The sequence below is a fragment of the Callorhinus ursinus genome, unplaced genomic scaffold, assembly GCF_003265705.2.
Source record: "Callorhinus ursinus isolate GAN/ISIS: 27379988/994484 unplaced genomic scaffold, GSC_fseal_2.0 scaffold12, whole genome shotgun sequence".
Classification (NCBI taxonomy): Eukaryota; Metazoa; Chordata; class Mammalia; order Carnivora; family Otariidae; genus Callorhinus; species Callorhinus ursinus.
In genome coordinates this window covers 47,386,639-47,404,820 of record NW_027397074.1, presented here as the reverse complement: position 1 = coordinate 47,404,820, position 18,182 = coordinate 47,386,639, and the positions used below count along the sequence as shown (strand labels likewise).

The window sequence follows — 18,182 nt, the reverse complement described above, 5'->3', positions numbered from 1 at the left end:
CTCTCTCTCTCTCTCTCTGTCAATTAAATAAATAAAATCTTTAAAAAAAAAGACTCTCTAATTATTATTGTTTATAAATGCACATTAAGTCTGAAGTGTCATTAGATGAATTTGTTCAGAATTCCTTAAAATGCTCCACAGATGGTATAATAAGAATAATACAAGCTAGCAGAGGCAAGGACATTGAAAAATGTTAAAAATTAGTTTTAGCTTAAAACATAATTTGTAATCATTTGTGAATTATTTTTAGACGTACTGAGGAGAGTCCCAGTGTCCTGTGGTCAGATGTGGCCTGCCTGCTTGTTCTTGTGTATATCACTTTCTCCTAGACTCTCAATCACTGTGTCACTGTTTCTGCCTTCCTCCTGGGCCCCACTCACGCCCATGATGGAGCCTGGTAGACAGGCCCTGGGTATAGACTCCTCTCCCTAGGGCAGCTCTCTCCCAGGGCTGGTCACAGGGCCTGCCCCCTACTGGCTGCATGTAACACCCCACCTGATTTCGTTGGTTCCACTTTGAGTTTCTGTTCTAATGCACACGTGCATGAATCTTAGTTTGCGATTTTGATAGCCAGTCTTGAATGAGTGAGTTTATTATGTGTAATTGTTAACTACTTCTCAGGCAGTAGCCCATTTAATTTGCACAATGAGATAGATACTCTTATTAATTCTAATCTTAATATAGACCTTCAAACTGTTTAAAATTAAAAAAATCTAGCTAGAATCATAGGTTTTAAAATAGCTTGTGCATGTGGGAGAAAAGGAAAGTGCCATTAATTTTTTCCTGGCTTAAAGAAAATTCACAAATATTTATACCTTCCAGAAAACAGCTATCAATTTAAATAATCATTACCAAGGCAATACATTATTAAGAAAGAAGACCAAGTAAAATTACAGACTTTAAGAAGTGAAAGCTTACTTTCACAGTCTAGCTGTCTTAGAAATCTCCTTTGTTAGGGTGCCTGGGTGGTTCAGTTGGTTAGGCAACTGCCTTCGGCTCGGGTAATGGTCCTGGAGTCCTGGGATCGAGTCCTGCATCGGGCTCCCTGCTTGGCGGGGAGTCTGCTTCTCCCTCTGACCCTCTTCCCTCTCGTGCTCTCTGTCTCTCATTCTCTCTCTCTCGAATAAATAAAATAAAATAAAGTAAATAAAAAATCTGAAAGGAATATTCCTTTAAAAAAAAAAAGAAATCTCCTTTGTTAGAAAAACCATTTGCGAAGGCAGTTTTGTGACATAGACTCTTCATTCCTTTTCGCAGCTGGAGGGTAGGCCAATCTTGTGGAAATTTCTTTCACCAGCTGTTGGGAGGGCATTTCTTTTTCACAGCCATGCCTGGTATATATTTCCTAAGTCAGTACTGAGAGAAATAAAGGCTGGCCTGAGAAGCTCAGAGCCTACAATGAGCACGGGAAAATGGTAGAATAGGATTATTGGCAAAAGGAATATGGGCACTGTGCTGGATAGTCTCATTTTGCCTTTCCAGATCCACCCTCCCCTCTTTTTTACCCTGCTCTATGCCCTGGGATATCAGGTTGCCAGATGAAATATAGGAAGCCCAGTTAAATTTGAATTTCAGTGAACAAATACCTTTTCACCATAAGTATGTCTCATGCAATACTTAAGACATACTTGTACTAAAAAAAGTATTTGTTGTTTATCTGAAAAATTTTTAAAGATTTATTTATTTATTTGAGAGAAAGAGAGTGGAGGGAGGGGCAGAGGGAGAAAATCTTCAAGCAGACTCCCTTCTGAGCATAGAGCCTGATGCGAGGCTCCATCTCACGACACATGAGATCATGACCTGAGCTGAAACCAAGAGTTGATGTTGAACAAACTGAACCACCCAGGCACCCCTATTTATCTGAAATTTAAATTTGTCTGGGCGCCTGTAATTTTATTTGCTAAATCTGGCAACCATACTTGGGAGGCTGTCCTGTCTTTGCTGCATTGGCTGACTCCTGTTCTCTGGCTTCCCGTTGGGTTTGATCAATGGGAAGCACTGGCAAGAGAGGGGGACAAGAAGATGAGGAAGGAGATTGAGGTATTATTCTCCTCTGGCTTGCTGCAGATAGATGTATCCCTCCAAGGAGGCCAAAGCTCTGGGGTTCCCTTTCAGACGTAGGATCTCCCGGTCTTGCTTACCCTGGAATACTGCACTATCCCTTGTTGGTTTCCCTACATGGCTCACACCTTTATAGATGAGACCCTTTATTCAACTTTTGTTAAATTGTACAGTTGGAGAGTGCCATCTGCTTCCTATTGTACCCCAACTGATAAAGACATGTAATGTTTTACATCTAAAGAAGATATTGTTATTAACTCTTTTGCAGATGAAAACAATGAGGGTCAGAGAAAGGTTAAGTAACTTGCCCAGGGTTTCAGTGGTATAAATGATGAGAACTAGGGAACAAACCTAAATCTGTCTTTTCCAAAGCTCCGTTTCCTACATTGCTGTGCTTTATTAATGAGCTTGATGAGACTCAAGGCTGGAGCTGTGGGACAGATTATATGAGCTTTATTGTTTATACTTTTACACTAGTATGCAAAGGCAGAGACATGCTGTGAGGTACACTGTACCATTGGCTCTGATTCTTTTCTCCTCCCTGTGCTGGGGGCCTACTTTTCTGCCTTCTTGACTTGGGTTTGGCTATATGTCTTGCTTTGGTCCATAGAATGAGTCAGAAGTGATGGACACCATTGATAATACTCAGTGAGCCCACAGGACTTGTAAGATCCAAGAAGGACAGATGAGCAGCCTGAAGTACAGTAGGGAGTGAGAACCAGGCTCCAGGTGGAAAATTGGGGGTTCTGGCTAATCAGATTGGGACAGAGGGGTTCCCATTGCCTGCGGTATATTAATTGCTGTTTGGCTGGTGCCATTCAATATTCGTGTTCATGTTTCTCAAAAGTCGACAAACTGGTTGTGGGAAGATGTTGCATCTTAGTTTAGTTTATTTTTTATAGTTTTCACTTTTCTGGTTTGTAAGAGTGCAAGCAACAGTAAATCAAAGAAATCCTTAAATTGAAAAAAAAATTTTAAATTTCATGGATTTATCATTTCTCTGGGTAGACTTTGAGAACATTGTCTTAAATGTTAGCAGGACAGATACAAAAATATTTCCTCAATCCAAGAGCCTTGCACTGCCTATGAAGGCAGTGAAATCTCTTTTGGAAGGTTATGTGTCAACAGCTCTTTGTAAGAAGCTTTAGTTCCATCTCTACAAGAGACAAGGGATAGACTGCCCTCTGTATAGGCTTCATGTGTGCCTGTCTTCTCCACAACGTAGGGCAGTGGCCGTGTCATCTCTATCTTTTATTCCCAGCATCTGATGTAGTTCCTGGCATATAGCTAGTGGTTGTCCAATGTTTGTGGCATTGAAGTGAATTTTAGTCTCTTGCATTTGAGAGATTAATATACAAACAGACAATGGTGAGACCATTTTTAAAAATACAACTTGGACCAGTTGTCTACAGCAACCAATCCAGGAAGCCAAATGACACAACTCTTGTATCAATTGGCCCCAAATGACCAAGACTTGATTAATAACTGAAAACTTCCCTACTTTTTGTCCCTGTGTCTAATTCAGGACAAACTGGACATAGCCACATATGCTCCCCTAGCCATTCACTCAGGATACCCCATTTCCCGTTAGCCTGCCTACAGTGTGAGCATGTCAACAGCCTCCAGGCAAGGCACAGCCACAGCCTTCCCCTTTTTCCACCAAAAAGCTTCTCTATTCCTCTGCCTGTTTTTTGTATCTCCAAGTGTAAGTGATGGTAGCTGATGCCCTTGCTATAGCAAGCCCTAATTAATAGCCTTTGCTTGTTCTCATTTGGGCACCCTTCATTTATTTTCACACATCTGGAGTAACTGCTTCATTTAATGAATTGAAATAGGAAGCTTTAAACTATTTTATTTTATTATTTTAAAGATTTTATTTATTTATTTGGCAGAGAGATAGCAAGAGCAGGAACATAAGCAGGGGGAGTGGGAGAGGAAGAAGCAGGCTTCCTGCTGAGCAGGGAACCCGATGCGGGGTTCGATCCCAGGACCCTGGGATCACGACCTGAGCCGAAGGCTGATGCTCAATGACTGAGCCACCCAGGCTCCCCTAAACTATTTTAGTTAAAAAGTAACAAGCATTTATCGCATGCCCAGTATATGCCAGGTGCTAGGTGTTTCTCTTTAAAAAGCAAATGGTTATTGTAATAATTTTTATTTAATACTTTTTAAAATTTTAAATTTTAAAAATCAAAATTAAAATGAGAAATATTTAACACTTTTTAGTATAATAATCACTGTATTTTGTGACTTTATAAAAATTTAGACTGATTTATCATTTATTAAGTTATTTTATATTAAGATATATTATAATAGAAGTGCATGGGTAGGAACAAACCCCAAATCACTTGAAATTTTACTTGCTTTTGGATCCAAAATACAAGATGCAATGCTAAATCTGTGAAAGAAACTATATCCTGGACATGATCATGGCCACTATCCCTTAGTAAACTTTTTCTATAAATGGCCAGATAAGGAATATTTTTTGGCTTTGTGGGCCATATAGTCTCTAAAATGACTCAACTTTGCTGTTGCAATGGAAAAGCAACTATAGATAATATGTAAATGAATACTGTTCTATTCTAATAAAACTTTATTTGTGGACCCTGAAATTTGAATTTCATATACTTTTCACATGCATGAAATATTCTTCTTCTTTTTACTTTTTCCCAACCATTTAAAAAATAAAAAAAAAATTCTTAGCTCACAAACCGCATAAAAACAGACAATGGGCCAGATTTGGCTCTGGGCCATTATTTGCCATATAACATAAAAATACACTGAATTTCTTTTAATTTAACAGGATACAGAAAATATTGAGATTAATCGTTGCTTTTCCTATGTATTTCTGCTTTTCCTAATGCATTTTTGATTTTATATGTCTTTATATATGGTACACAGTATAAGGATCTGTCTTAGTAGGGATTGATTTATATACACATACATGTTTCATATAAAATTAAAAAATATTTTCACATACATATATTTCCCTATTTAATATTATGTATAATTAAAAATATTACAATGTTTCTTCTATCCATTGGTTTCCTTTAGAATTAAGATTCCTGTTTCTGATTTAGACACTGGCTCACAATTGGGTGGGTGGGGATGAAACAGAACTATCAGCCCAGCACATGCAGATGTCCTTTAAAATCTGAGGGAATTACAGACATTAGGTTTCCTTTTCTAGCTTTATTTCCTACTATAGAGTAGCGACAAATAAGAGCAATTGAAACACTCCTGCTAATAACCTTTAGATTTCAACCATAGGACTTTTGGCAAAAATTCAACCGCAGTAAAACCCATGGGGCCTTGTTGGCAAATTGGTGGCATACTTGCCTTTCTCCCCTTCCCTCTGTCTTTGACAGATACCTTTAATCTATTATTGTGCTCTTTCCTGTTCTGCATGGATGTGGCTCCAGATTCCTGCTAAACATAGTGCTGCAGGCAGCCACTGCCAATCAAATGCAGGCATACTAAATGAAACTGATTTGCCATGTCTGCTTTACTTTTGTCTCAATCTTGATCTAACAAAAGCTCAGTTGTTAAAGTTTATCGTGTGAAGAATAGTTGAAGACTCTGGGAAGGAAGGCTCACGTGACTTACAGATTTTGTCTTTTTTATTCAGACCATGAAATCTAGTGTGTTTAGTTTGTTTGGGGCTTTTTTTTTTGTAGCTTTTAAAAAATTTATTATTCTTGGAAGTGGTTCAATTTAATGTAATTTAACACTACTGAGGCAAAACATATGAACTTAAATAGAATTGAATAGATTAAAAATTCTGCATTTAGGTTCAAAGGCTCATGTACCAAATGAGGGGAAGCAGCTTCCAGAAAACGGGTCTGGGGTATTAGTATATAACATTCTCAGAAGACATTGTTGAAAGTCCAGGGTCTGCTAGATTATAGGAAGGAACAGTTCCAAAATTTTCTACACCGATTAGACCACCTCCGGATCATGGTCTTTAGTCTGAGAATTCAATTTTAAGAAAAACATTAAACAAGAAAACAATAGCAACAACTAGAAAGTATTAAAAGGAGCACAATGGAAGAAAACAAAGGGTCTGAACAGCCTGTCGTATGGGAAAGAGCTGATGAAGTGGAAAACAGATGGTTTGAGTAAGAGAAGGCTGATGGAGCACAATGGCTGTCTTCATATATATACAGTTTTATCACCTAGAAGAAGGCACAGGTTGATTTTGTATTGCTCTGGGAAGTCTTCCTTTGTTTCTTTCTTCTAAATAATTGAATTTAATAAAAATTATAGTAAAATACATGTAAAACTTACCATCTTAACCATTTATAAGTGTACAATTCAGTGGTATTAAATATATCCACATCGTTGTACAACCAGTTGCCAGAACTTTTTCATCTAGCAAAACTGAAACTGTACTCATTAAACAACTCCCCAGTCCTCGTGCTTCCCAGGCCTTGGCAACTTCCATTCAACTTCAATTCTACTTTCTATGCTGTGAAATTTGACTATTCTAGGTTCCTCATATAAGTGATATTATACGGTATTTGTCTTTTTGTAACTGACCTGTTTCATTTGCATAGTGTCTTCAAGGTTCATCCATGTTGTAGCATATATAAGAATTTCCTTCCTTTTTAAGGCTGAATAATATTCCATTGTCTGTATATACCACATATTTTTAAATCTATTCATCTTTTTTTTCTTAAAGATTTTATTTATTTGACAGAGAGAGACACAGCGAGAGAGGGAACACAAGCAGGGGGAGTGGGAGAGGGAGAAGCAGGCTTCCCGCGGAGCAGGGAGCCCGATGTGGGGCTCGATCCCAGGACCCTGGGACCATGACCTGAGCCGAAGGTAGACACTTAACAACTGAGCCATCCAGGTGCCCCATAAATCTATTCATCTCTTGATGGACATTTAGGTTGCTTCCACCTTTTGGCTATTGTGAGTAATGCTGCTATGAACTCGGGTGTACAAATATCTCTTTGAGTCCCTGCTTTCAGTTCTTTAGGGTATATCCCCAGAAATGGTATTGCTGGATCATATGGTAATCCTGTGTTTAACTTTTTGAGGAACCACCATCCTGTTTTTTATAGCAGCTATACCATTTTACATTCCTGCCAACAGTGCACAGTGTTCCAATTTCTCCAGATCCTCATTAGTGCTTGTCATTTTCGGTCAGTTTTGTTTTTCCTCTTTCTTCCTTCCTTCCTTCCTTCCTTCCTTCCTTCCTTCCTTCCTTCCTTCCTTCCTGTCTTTCTTTCTTTCTTTCTTTCTTTCTTTCTTTCTTTCTTTCTTTCTTTCTTTCTTTCTTTCTTTCTTTCTTTCTTTCTTTCTTTCTCTCTTTCTTTCCTTCTTTTTTTGATAGCATCCCTCCTAATAGGTGTGAGGTGATATCTCAATTGTGATGGGGAGTGTTTCTTCACCTATGGGAACTCAGGCTTCTTTTGAAGGAAAATAAAAATCTCAAGCCCTTTAAAGATGTTATTTGAAATTTCAAAATAAATGGAATATCTAGTCCCAAAACAAATCCAAGCAATGGTAAATTTTAGCATGCTTTTCCCAATCACACAGGCTCTGAAAACCTCATCAGGGTGACCTCCCTCCTTCCCACAAAAAACCTTTCCGTTAGAAAATTTAGAGCAGGGTTTGGCAAACTATAGCTCACAGGCCAAATCTAGCTTGCCTTCTGCTTTTGTACAGTCCTAGAGCTAAGAATGATTTTTGCATTTTTATTTGAGAGAGAGAAAGAGAATTAGTGGGAGGGAGGGTAGAGGGAGAAGGAGAGAATCTTCGAGCAGATTCCTACTGAGCATGGAGCCTGAAGCAGGGCTCAACCCCATGACCCCAAGATCACAACCCAAACTGAAACCAAGACTCAGACGCTCAACCGACTGAGCCACCCCGGCACCTCTGATTTTTACATTTTTAAATGGTTAGGAAAAAAAATCAGAAGAAGAATATTTTGTGACTGGGCGCCTGGGTGGCTCAGATGGTGAAGCGTCTGCCTTCGGCTCAGGTCATGATCCCGGGGTCCTGGAATCGAGTCCCGCATCGGGCTCCCTGCTCAATGGGAAATCTGCTTCTCCCTCTGCCTCTGCCTCTCTCTCTCTCTGTCTCTCTGTCTCTCATGAATAAATAAATAAATAAAAATCTTTAAAAAAAAGAATATTTTGTGACAAGTGAAAATTGTATGAAATTCAAATTTTAGTATTCATAAATAAAGTTTGGTTGGAACATAGTCATCCATATACAATTATGTATTGTTTATGGCCACTTTTATGATCTAACTGTAGACATGACTAGTGTGACAGCAAGTCTATGGCTTACAAAGCCAAAAATATTTACTATTTGGCTCCTTACAGAAAAGTTTGCTGGGACACCTGGGTGGCTCAGCTGTTAGGCGTCTGCCTTCGGCTCGGGTCATGATCCCAGGGTCCAGGCGTCAAGCCCTGCATCAGGCTCCCTGCTCAGCAGGAACCCTGCTTCTCTCTCTCCCTCTACTGCTCCCCCTGCTTGTGCTCTCTCTCTTGCTGTCTTTCTCTCTGTCAAATAAATAAATAAAATCTTTAAAATAAAGAAAAGTTTGCTGACCTCTGCCCTAGAGGACTGTTTTCTAAAGAATTTGTGCTATAATCTGGAGTAAGAAATATAATTTATGCTGTGATCTGGACATGGGCAAACACCACCCATACACACAGAATGAATCAAAAGATTCATGAAACAGTTCTTGACTTTATTTATTGTGATACCTTCTAATTCTATTCTATTCTATTCTATTCTATTCTATTCTATTCTATTCTATTCTATTCTATTCTATTCTATTGCATTGCATTGCATTGCATTGCATTCCATTCCATTCCATATGAAACAAAGTCCAGTGGAGACCCACTAAATTCATTTCATGACCCAATAGTGGATTACACCCACAGCTTGAACAATTCTGCTCTAGACAACAGAACTAAAGCACAAAATGAAATGAGACTGATTTCAGCACAGTATCAAGACCAGCTTAAAAAACCTTTTTGTGGGGCGCCTGGGTAGCTCAGTCATTACGCGTCTGCCTTTGTCTCGGGTCATGATCCCAGGGTCCTGGGATCGAGCCCCGCATCGGGCTCCCTGCTCAGCAGAGTCTGCTTCCCCCTCTCCCTCTGCTGCTCTCTCTCTCTCTGTCAAATGAATAAATAAAATATTAAAAAAAATAAAATAGGGCGCCTGGGTGGCTCAGTTGGTTAAGCGACTGCCTTCGGCTCAGGTCATGATCCCGGAGTCCTGGGATCGAGTCCCACATCGGGCTCCCGGCTCAGCGGGGAGCCTGCTTCTCCCTCTGACCTTCTCCCCTCTCATGCTGTTTCTCTCTCTCTCTCAAAATAAATAAATAAAATCTTAAAAAAAATAAAATAAAATAAAGTTTTTATGTATAAGATTCTGCCCTACCTCCACTTGTAATTTATTTGTTGAAATCAGTTGCTTGTCCTATAAAATTTCACAGTCTGGACTTTTCTGGTTGTAACTCTGTTGTCATTTACCATGATCCTCTCTATCCCTTATATTTCCAATAAATTGGTAGTAGATCTAGATACCTGGTCAGATTCAGGTTTGATTTTTTTGGCAAGAAAACTTCATAGGTGGTGCTGTGAACTTACATCAGGAGGCATATACTGTTTGTTTGTCTTTTCTCTCTTGTACTATTAGAGGCCACTGCAGATTGTTGCCTAGAATCATTAATAAGAACAGCTTTTTAAAACATTTGTGCTAGTTGGTAAGTAGACTGCCTCAGAAAGCAGTAAGAGTCAATTTATCAATTCTCATTAGGCTAATCTGTAATATTGATTGTATTTCAAATAACATCTCATCTTTTTAGGGTCATGTGCTAAAAAGATAAATCTAGAAAAAGAAATTTGTATAAGAAAATCCAAGGAGGGGTGCCTGGGTGGCTCAGTCGTTAAGCGTCTGCCTTCAGCTCAGGTCATGATCCCGGGGTCCTGGGATCGAGCCCCGCATCAGGCTCCCTGCTCGGCGGGGAGTCTGCTTCTCCCTCTCCCACTCCCCCTGCTTGTGTTCCCTCTCTCGCTGTGCCTCTCTCTGTCAAATAAATAAATAAAATCTTTAAAAAAACAAGAAGAAAATCCAAGGAGATTTTAGAAAATGTTATTAAAACTTATTATTAAGTTGCAGTAAATAAACTATCCATAGGAGCAGGCTAATAGATTAATATTTGTTCCATGTTATTGTTATAAAAGTGAAAAATGGCAACCACCTAAATGACCAACATTAGGATAGAGGTTAAGTAAGCTATAGTATGTCAAGGAATGAACAACTATATTATAGACATTTTAAGTCATGTTTTATGAAAAATATAAATTAAATATGAAGATATATTAAGGGAGAAAATCTGGCCTCAAAGTAGTATATAAAGTATGATCCTCACTTCATAAAATATAGATATATTGGACTGGCTATCTATGATTGGATGGGTATATATGATGGGGAGACACTATTCCAAAAATAATATAAATTGTATCTTAGGTATTATCTTTCGTAATATAACTAAAATAATGAACATACTTCACTTATGTTTTAATGGAGAGGGGAAGATAAAGTGTGGTGGGGTTAAGAGTGGTTTATATTTTGTTCTTTATGCTTTTCTGTAGTTTCTAAATTTTATCCCTTGAAAGTATATCACTTTAAAAATCGGTGAAAGAATATATTATAAAAAGTAATAAAAAAAAGTAATGAACTCTCCATTACTGAGACATTAATTAGGGGCCATAAGTTTTAATTTTACTTTTTTTCCTCAGAGCCCTTCTGAGGAATATATATATAAGGAAGTCCTTCACTGGATGGTAAATTGGAACATATAGATAGAAAAATCCACCTTAAAATTTCTTTTTGATTTTTACAGTAGACAGAACAATTATTGGAGTCAGAAGACCTGAAAGCCAGAACTACACTTGTCTCTATTCTTAACCCCACTTAGGTTTGCGCCATCCATTTCAGCTTTTCTATTTTTATTTTTTTGGATTTAGAATAGGGTGGATAATATCTTTAGCCTTTCTAATTTACTAGGATCCTACCATGACAAATGAAACAATGGAATATCTAGTGGGAAAACATCCTGTGTGTCATTGTTTTTAAGAACAATACTTGTGATGTTTATTCCTGTATTGTACCCAGAGGCTTAGCAGTGCCGTCACAGTGCCAGAACTCCATGTCCCAGCGCTTCTCCGCCTCTCAGATTTCCCTGGAGCAGATCATCCTCTGACCTTTCAAGGTTGAGTTACGTGAATTTTTCCTTTTATTTGCCAATGCCTGTGGTACAGCTCAGGCTTGGCTTCCAGCATTGTATTATATTCCCGTAGTCCCTCCATCCTGGGCAGGAGCCATGTCTAATCCTGTGTTTGGCTTACTATAAAAAGTTGTTGGGGGGTGCCTGGGTGGTTCAGTCAGTTAAGCGTCTGCCTTTGGCTCAGGTCACCATCTTGGGGTCCTGGGATCGAGCCCCACATTGGGCTCCCTGCTCAGCGGGAAGCCTGCTTCTCCCTCTCCCACTCCCCCTGCTTGTGTTCCCTCTCTCACTGTTTCTCTCTCTCTCTGTCAAATAAATAAATAAAATCTTAAAAAAAAAAAAAAAGCTGTTGGTACCCCATCAATGTGAAAGGAGCCTGGCTGAATTGCTTCTTTGCGCCTGTGTGTTCTGACTTGACTTGAAATTATTCGGTTTCATGAGTTTGGGGCCTTCTCTAGAGCACTCTGAACTTTCTTGGGAATTGTTTAGACCTCCTCAGCGGAGAGCAGTTTAAAAAAGCTGACAACACGACTTTTGGGAAGCTGGTAAAAATGTTAACTGTTGTGTTGGGATGAGACAGTGGGTGGTGTGGAAGATTTGGACTCTACCTTGGGCTCTGCTGCTACTAACATGCTGCTAGCTCATTACACCAACATGACCAAGGAGGAGGCTGGGATCGTTAAGGTTCCTTGGGCGGGGGAGACTATTGTCTGTCTAGAGCCCATGATTCCAATTTAATGACCTAGGTTCCATCTGGCCTCCTTGGGGTCTTGGGGAAATCATTTTCACATTTCTGAGCCTCAGTATTCTCATCTGTAAAATGAGGATATTATTTATATCATAAGACTGTTGTAAGGATTAAATGAGACAAACTATATATATTATCCAGGGCTGTGTCTAGTGCCCAGTGGGTTCTCAAAGTATTCCTTCTTACCCTCTTTCCCTTTACTCAAACAGGGATAAATTAATCTCCATAAAAAGCACTAGCTAACTAAGGCTTAGAGTACTCTCTCACAGGGATACTTATATTCTACAAGGGATTGTTTTTATAAAAAATTTTTTATTTATTTGAGAGAGAGATGAAGAGAGAGAACTCATATGGTTGGGGGCGGGAGAAGAGGCAAAGGGAGAGTGGAGAGAGCATCTTAAGCAGACTCTGAGCTGAGCCAGGAGCCCATCACAGGGCTCGATGAGGGGCTTGGTGCCAGGCTCCACCCAGAGTTCCACACAGGGCTCCGCGCGAGTCTCCATGCAGGGCTTGATCCTTTGACCCTGAGATCACAACTCTGAGATCATGACCTGAGCCAAAACCAAAAGTCGGACACTTAACTCACTGTGCTACCCAGGTGCTCCTCTACAAGAGATTCTTAAAGATGGTGTCAAAGAAAACAAATCTGAACTTGGTAAGGAGAGACTTTATTTGAGGGATTATTGCAAGGGGGAAGGGGCTATTGCAGTTGAGAGAATGCCCTGACCATGAGATCTGCAAGTGTCTAAAGAGTTAGGCAAAGGAGGTTTTCTTTTATAGAGAGGAGTAAACAAGACCAGAAAAAATTGGATGTAGTGAAGTGGGATGAAGGGGTGACAGGATTGGATAGTAGGTCAGGGAATATTTTACCCTGAGGCCAGCCTGTTCTCAGGAGGGCTGTTGCTGGCTCAGGTTGAGGGTAGGCCAAAGTTCAGAGGTCTGGAGAAAGGAGAGAAGCTTAACTAAAGTTCAGTAAACAAGCATTTTGTCCAGTTGATCATTGGGGATGAAATAGTTCAGCTAATCATTTATGAGGCAAAGAATGGAAATTTGGGAGGTCAGTGTCCTAGCTTTGTCATAGGTAAATGAAGGGGCATCCATGGGTCTTATCTAAGTCATTTGAGGAAGGGTGGTTTTTGTAGTAAGCTGTTTTCCAGAACATGATAGGGCAGGGGACTTCTCAACCTTCATTCTTTTCCAGGAGCACAAGGCTCAGGTAAAATTCAACACTGCCAATGTTAAAACCTTCAGGATCCAAAGGCACTCAGCTGGTGACATCTTTGCAGGATACTGATGGGTGAGTCAGAACATCTTTCCAATGCTCCTCAATGCATACTCTCCTGAGCATCAAGCAGTAGAAATCTGGAGGGAGCCCTCCTCTCTTTCATGGATGAGGTCAGAGGTCTGGAAGAGGAAAGGCAAGGGCCATGAGAATATCACCTATAGATAGCACATTCTCTAACAGCTTCATACAAAACCCCATTTCTTGAAATGCAAGTGGAAAAAGAGACAGGATTGTTTCAGTTTTCCAGGCTCATTTCTTCTCACTGACAAGAGAACTGAGAGATTCTGGTTATCAGCAGCAGCAACATCAACCAAACTTGGTTGATCTGAACCTCCCTCCAGGAGAAGGGTGTATGTGTGTGTGTGTCCTGGGGAAAGGCCTGGGTCAGCTGGCATGGCAGAGGGGACTCTGGGGGCTTAGGGTAGCAGTTCTTTACCATCCCATTCAGAAATACTATGTTTATGTACTTTCACAATAGGCACAGCCAAGTACAGTATGTCATTTAGGCTAAGTCCAGAACACCTTACCTCTTTCCATGCCCATCTTTATATTATTGCTAATGATGCCTATGTCAGGTTTGCAAGAAAATCAAGTCAAGGTACAAGAATAAGGAATGACTACCCAGGGAGTTCCCTTTCTACAAAGTCCTTTGCCCAGAGTGAGGATTTATACCAGGGTCTATTAGTCCATCAGGTGAGCAAGGAAAGAATAAAAAGTGATTTAAAAAAAATCAATATAGCCATACAGACACCTGGGTAAGTGGACCCTATTGCATTCTTTTTGACTGCCCTAAGAAGATGGATTTGTAATCTTAGCAAAGGTGAGAGGACACTGCATCGTCCTTAGATGGCATGGAGATCATAGTGTGTGTTTCTTTAAATGGTAGAGGATCCATGGATTTCAGCTTCTGCCCTCCTCACAGGAAATAATGCTAAGAACAGAGATGTGTTGGACCTGCAGCTGTCCTATCCAAGTGAATCCCCTGACTTGTCTTCTGTAAATAGCAGTTGAGGATTTTATTTTACTTTATTTTATTTTTTTAAAAGATTTTATTTATTTGTCAGAGAGGGAGAGAGAGAGCACAAGCAGGGGAAGCTGCAGGCAGAGGGAGAAGCAGGCTCCTTGCTGAGCAGGAAACCTGATGTGGGACTCGATGCCAGGACTCTGGGATCATGACCTGAGCCTAAGGCAGACCCCTAACTGACTGAGCCAGGTGTCCCACAGTTAAGGATTTTAAAACCTTTTTTTCTCTTTTCATCTTGGGGTTCACTGATCTGGAAGCTACCTCTATGATAATACTACTTTACATATACTTATTTGTATGCCATTTTACAGATGACAATGTCAAGTCATGGAAAGGGCACTGAATCCAAGGAGGAAGGGAGGGTGGGTCCCAGGCCAGTTGTGGAATCACTGATAAAGTCTCTTTCCCTTCACACACTCCAAGCTTAGATATGCTGGGTATGGCACAGTTTTTTCAGTTCACAGTTCAATGCCTGAAAACCTTTGGAATGGGGAGCAGTGTGGTAGGAGACTGGATCTAGAAAAAGGAGTCCCAGGCTTAAGACCCAACCCGACCACTAACTGGCTGCATAACCAAGACCTAAAACCTATTTGGGCAAAAGGATTTTAGCTGAAACATAATGCCAGGCTGCCCTTCCTGCTTCTGGCCCCACATTAGGCCTCATCACCTTTCCACTGCAATCAGAGAAAAGATGGGGCCAGCAGTGTAGGCCTATTAATAGGGCCCCTGGCTGCTTTGGCTTCCCATCTTGAGAGCCTCCAGGGCCCGCTGGCGCCTGCCTCTCTGCTTCCCTGCTTCCCTGCAAGAAATTAGCTGAGTGGTCTCGCCTTGCACCTCCACCACCCTCTCAGACCTCAAACCCGCCCCCCCCCACCCCCAAGTCTTGGTTCCCACAGGGGAAGGCGCCCAGGGTGAGGGCCAAGGAGGAGGCACGCTGGGGAGGAGGACTGCCAAATCTTCTTCAGGGACAGCTGGGAGCAGGGCTCCTCTGGAAAACACAGTCTAGAAGAGTAGTGATATTGGCTCTAAGAAGAGTAATTGAGAAGAAAATAAATGTAGGCTCCTCCCCTGCCCTCGCTAAACTCTCCAATCTCCTGGGGGACAAAGGCGGCCCAGAGAGGAGCAGGAAGGACGCGCCAGGCCCTTGGCCCCAGGTGAACCAAGTGCAGACAGCAGAGAAAAAGTATCCTTCACTTAATGCCACGCCTCTTCTTTCCCCCACCCTCCAGTAAAGTCTCTAGACAACAGCTGCACGCCGACCCTTCCAAGTGTCCCCATCTACCACAGACTGTCAGACAAGCGCAGAGACGGCCCGGGTTATCCTGGGTCCACCCAGGGTGGGCGTGCAGCCCTCCCTTCAGCCTTCTCCTCCTCCACCAGAAGGGGCTGCAACCCGCGGGGTCAGAGGCGGAGCAGAGACTGGGGGCGCTCTGGCGAGAAGAAGGAGTAAGTCTTTGGCAGGCAAGGAGTGTGAGTCCCTTGGGGAGCCGTGGCCGCTCACCTGGGCCCAGCCTGGCCCGCTGAGATGGGCTCCTTCTCCTCCACGCTGGCTCGGTCCCGCAGCTCTGTGGTGCAGTTGGGCTCGTCGCCACCGCAGCACGAGGAGCCACCCGCTGCTCCCGCAGCTCGAAGAGACACATTCTCCTTCCCCAAGGACCGGAGGCTAGGACCCGGGCGGGCAGAGACGCACTATCCGCCGGCAGCCTGGGAGGCTCAGTTCACCGCGCGCCGTAGAGAAGAGCGCGCGAAGTTAGAGAGTACGGAGCTGTCCCCGGTGCTGAAGTGTGCGGAGAGTATGTCCCAGCCCTACTTGCCCCGAAGCGGTAGCGCCGCGGGTAAGTCCTATCTTGCTTGCACGGGGTGTAGGGAACGCAGGGAGCTGCTGCCTAGAGACCTATGGGGTTCTCTTTACCGTCAGGGGAAGAAATGAAGGCTCTGTTTCTCAACAGTATTTCGCTTTCCTTGTTCTCTTGCCCATAACTTTTTTTTTTTTGTACAAGTTAAGACTCATTTCTGGTTCAACAGGGAGTTATTTCAGAAGGACCATCTTTCACAGGGTTTTAAACAATAGCATGCAAGGCAGTTTACACTGTAAGGATCGCTTTCCGCAGCTTTGTACTGGCGCCAGCACCACGCAGAGAAGTCTTCCTTGTTGTCTTGGAAAGATAAGGATAAATGAGGCTTATCTTCCCATCTCCTTCCAGGCGAATTGGGAAAAGGGCAGGAGATCCCTGTTTGTTTAAGACCTTAGTTCCATGTGTGAAGAAGGAAACCACTATTTGAACTAGTCTCTTCTGAAGGGGCTTGTGGTGCATGGTTGGGGGAAGACATTGTTAAGGTAGGCAGGAATGGAGAAGTGAAAAGAGCACACAAGATTTGGGGTCAGGTGGACCTGAGTCTCCATCTGCTGCTTTCATGTGATCTTGGGCAGGATGCTCTCCTTTTGCCTCAATTTTGTCATCTGTGACATAGGGATGATAATAACTCGAATCTCACTAGGTAGCTGGAAAATCTAACCAGACACAGTGCATGTAGAAGAATTTTGAAACTGTAAAGTGCTATGCAGATATTCAGTATTATGCCTGAAACTGATTTCTGAACCTCTACAACTGAAACAGAAGGGAATAGTGGAACTTTTCATTTTTTAGTTTAAGATATTCAAAGGCTCCATTTCATACGGCAGGTGCTGTTTTGTGTAAGTGGGAGGAAAAGTCCTTACATGTATTTAAAAAAAAGCTCTCACACTAGTAAAGTTACTAAATACATCAGCTGTCCTTTACTTTCACATGAATTCCCACTTTATCCCAGGCAAGGTTGTGATGCTCACTTGCTATTGTCTTTTGAGTTTTCAAAAAGGATTCAGTGGACAATGTTGGTTCCCCTAAAGAGAAAAAGATGAGGTTAGTGGAGAGGGAGATTGGCTTACGCTTTTACTCAAGAGAGGTAAGGATACATGTATCCCTATTCCCTTGAGAATTTTCTTCTAAAAAATATTGTGAGTTTATTCATTAGCTTGTATTTGTTCTTGTGTCATTCAAACAACCTTCCTAAACAAAAATTACAAGAAGAAAAAAAATTATGAGAAGGTACATACACATTGTCCTTGAAAGGGGGGATTTATCATTGTAAAATGTTATTTTTTTCCATTCATAAGACCTGTCTTTGTAGTATTAATGGAAAGAGAACCAAATTTGGAGTCAGGGTACCTGGGTTCTGCTAAGCTCTGCATCCTAGGGCAGGAGACCTATATTTTCTAAGCCTGTATTATTTGCTCTTTTAAAATGAGTACAAATAGGGGCTCCTGGGTGGCTCCATCGGTTAAACGCTTGCCTTAGGCTCTCCTGGGATCAAGCTCTGCATTGGGCTCCCTGCTCACACTGTCTCTCTCTGTCAAATAAATAAATAAAATATTAAACAAATAATAAAATAAAATAAGTACAAGTAGAGTTGTACCATCTCCTATACCATGAAACTCAAAGGAAATTATGGCGATAAAAATGATTTGTAAACTGTAAGTACTATACAAGCAAAAGGTATTATCAAAGTATCAGGAAGCTTAATATTTTCTAATGTATAGGATGCAAATTTAATTTTTATATAATCTTATTATGGTCTATCATAGTTACATTGGATGGAATATGAAAGTCTGTTGTGAAACTCAATATTAATTTGTGTGATATTAATTGAATTACAAATCAATATATTCATGGAAGAATATTACCATATTTTTTTCTCATACTTTTGATGATGTGGACAGAATATTTGGGTATTACAATTAATTCACACATTTACAATGCCTGGA

The 18,182-nt window shown here is 41.2% G+C and overlaps 1 protein-coding gene across 6 annotated transcripts in view; it reads left to right on the top strand.

Moving 5' to 3' along the window:
- Positions 1-15,905: 15,905 nt before the first annotated feature.
- The window catches only part of PDE1C (phosphodiesterase 1C), a 648,442-nt gene continuing 646,165 nt past the window's right edge, over positions 15,906-18,182 (top strand). For all 6 annotated transcript variants that reach the window (XM_073899034.1, XM_073899039.1, XM_073899036.1 and 3 more), the window contains exon 1: positions 15,906-16,215. In XM_073899034.1, the coding sequence (XP_073755135.1) occupies positions 15,906-16,215 (310 nt within the window). The remainder of the gene's footprint in view (positions 16,216-18,182) is intronic.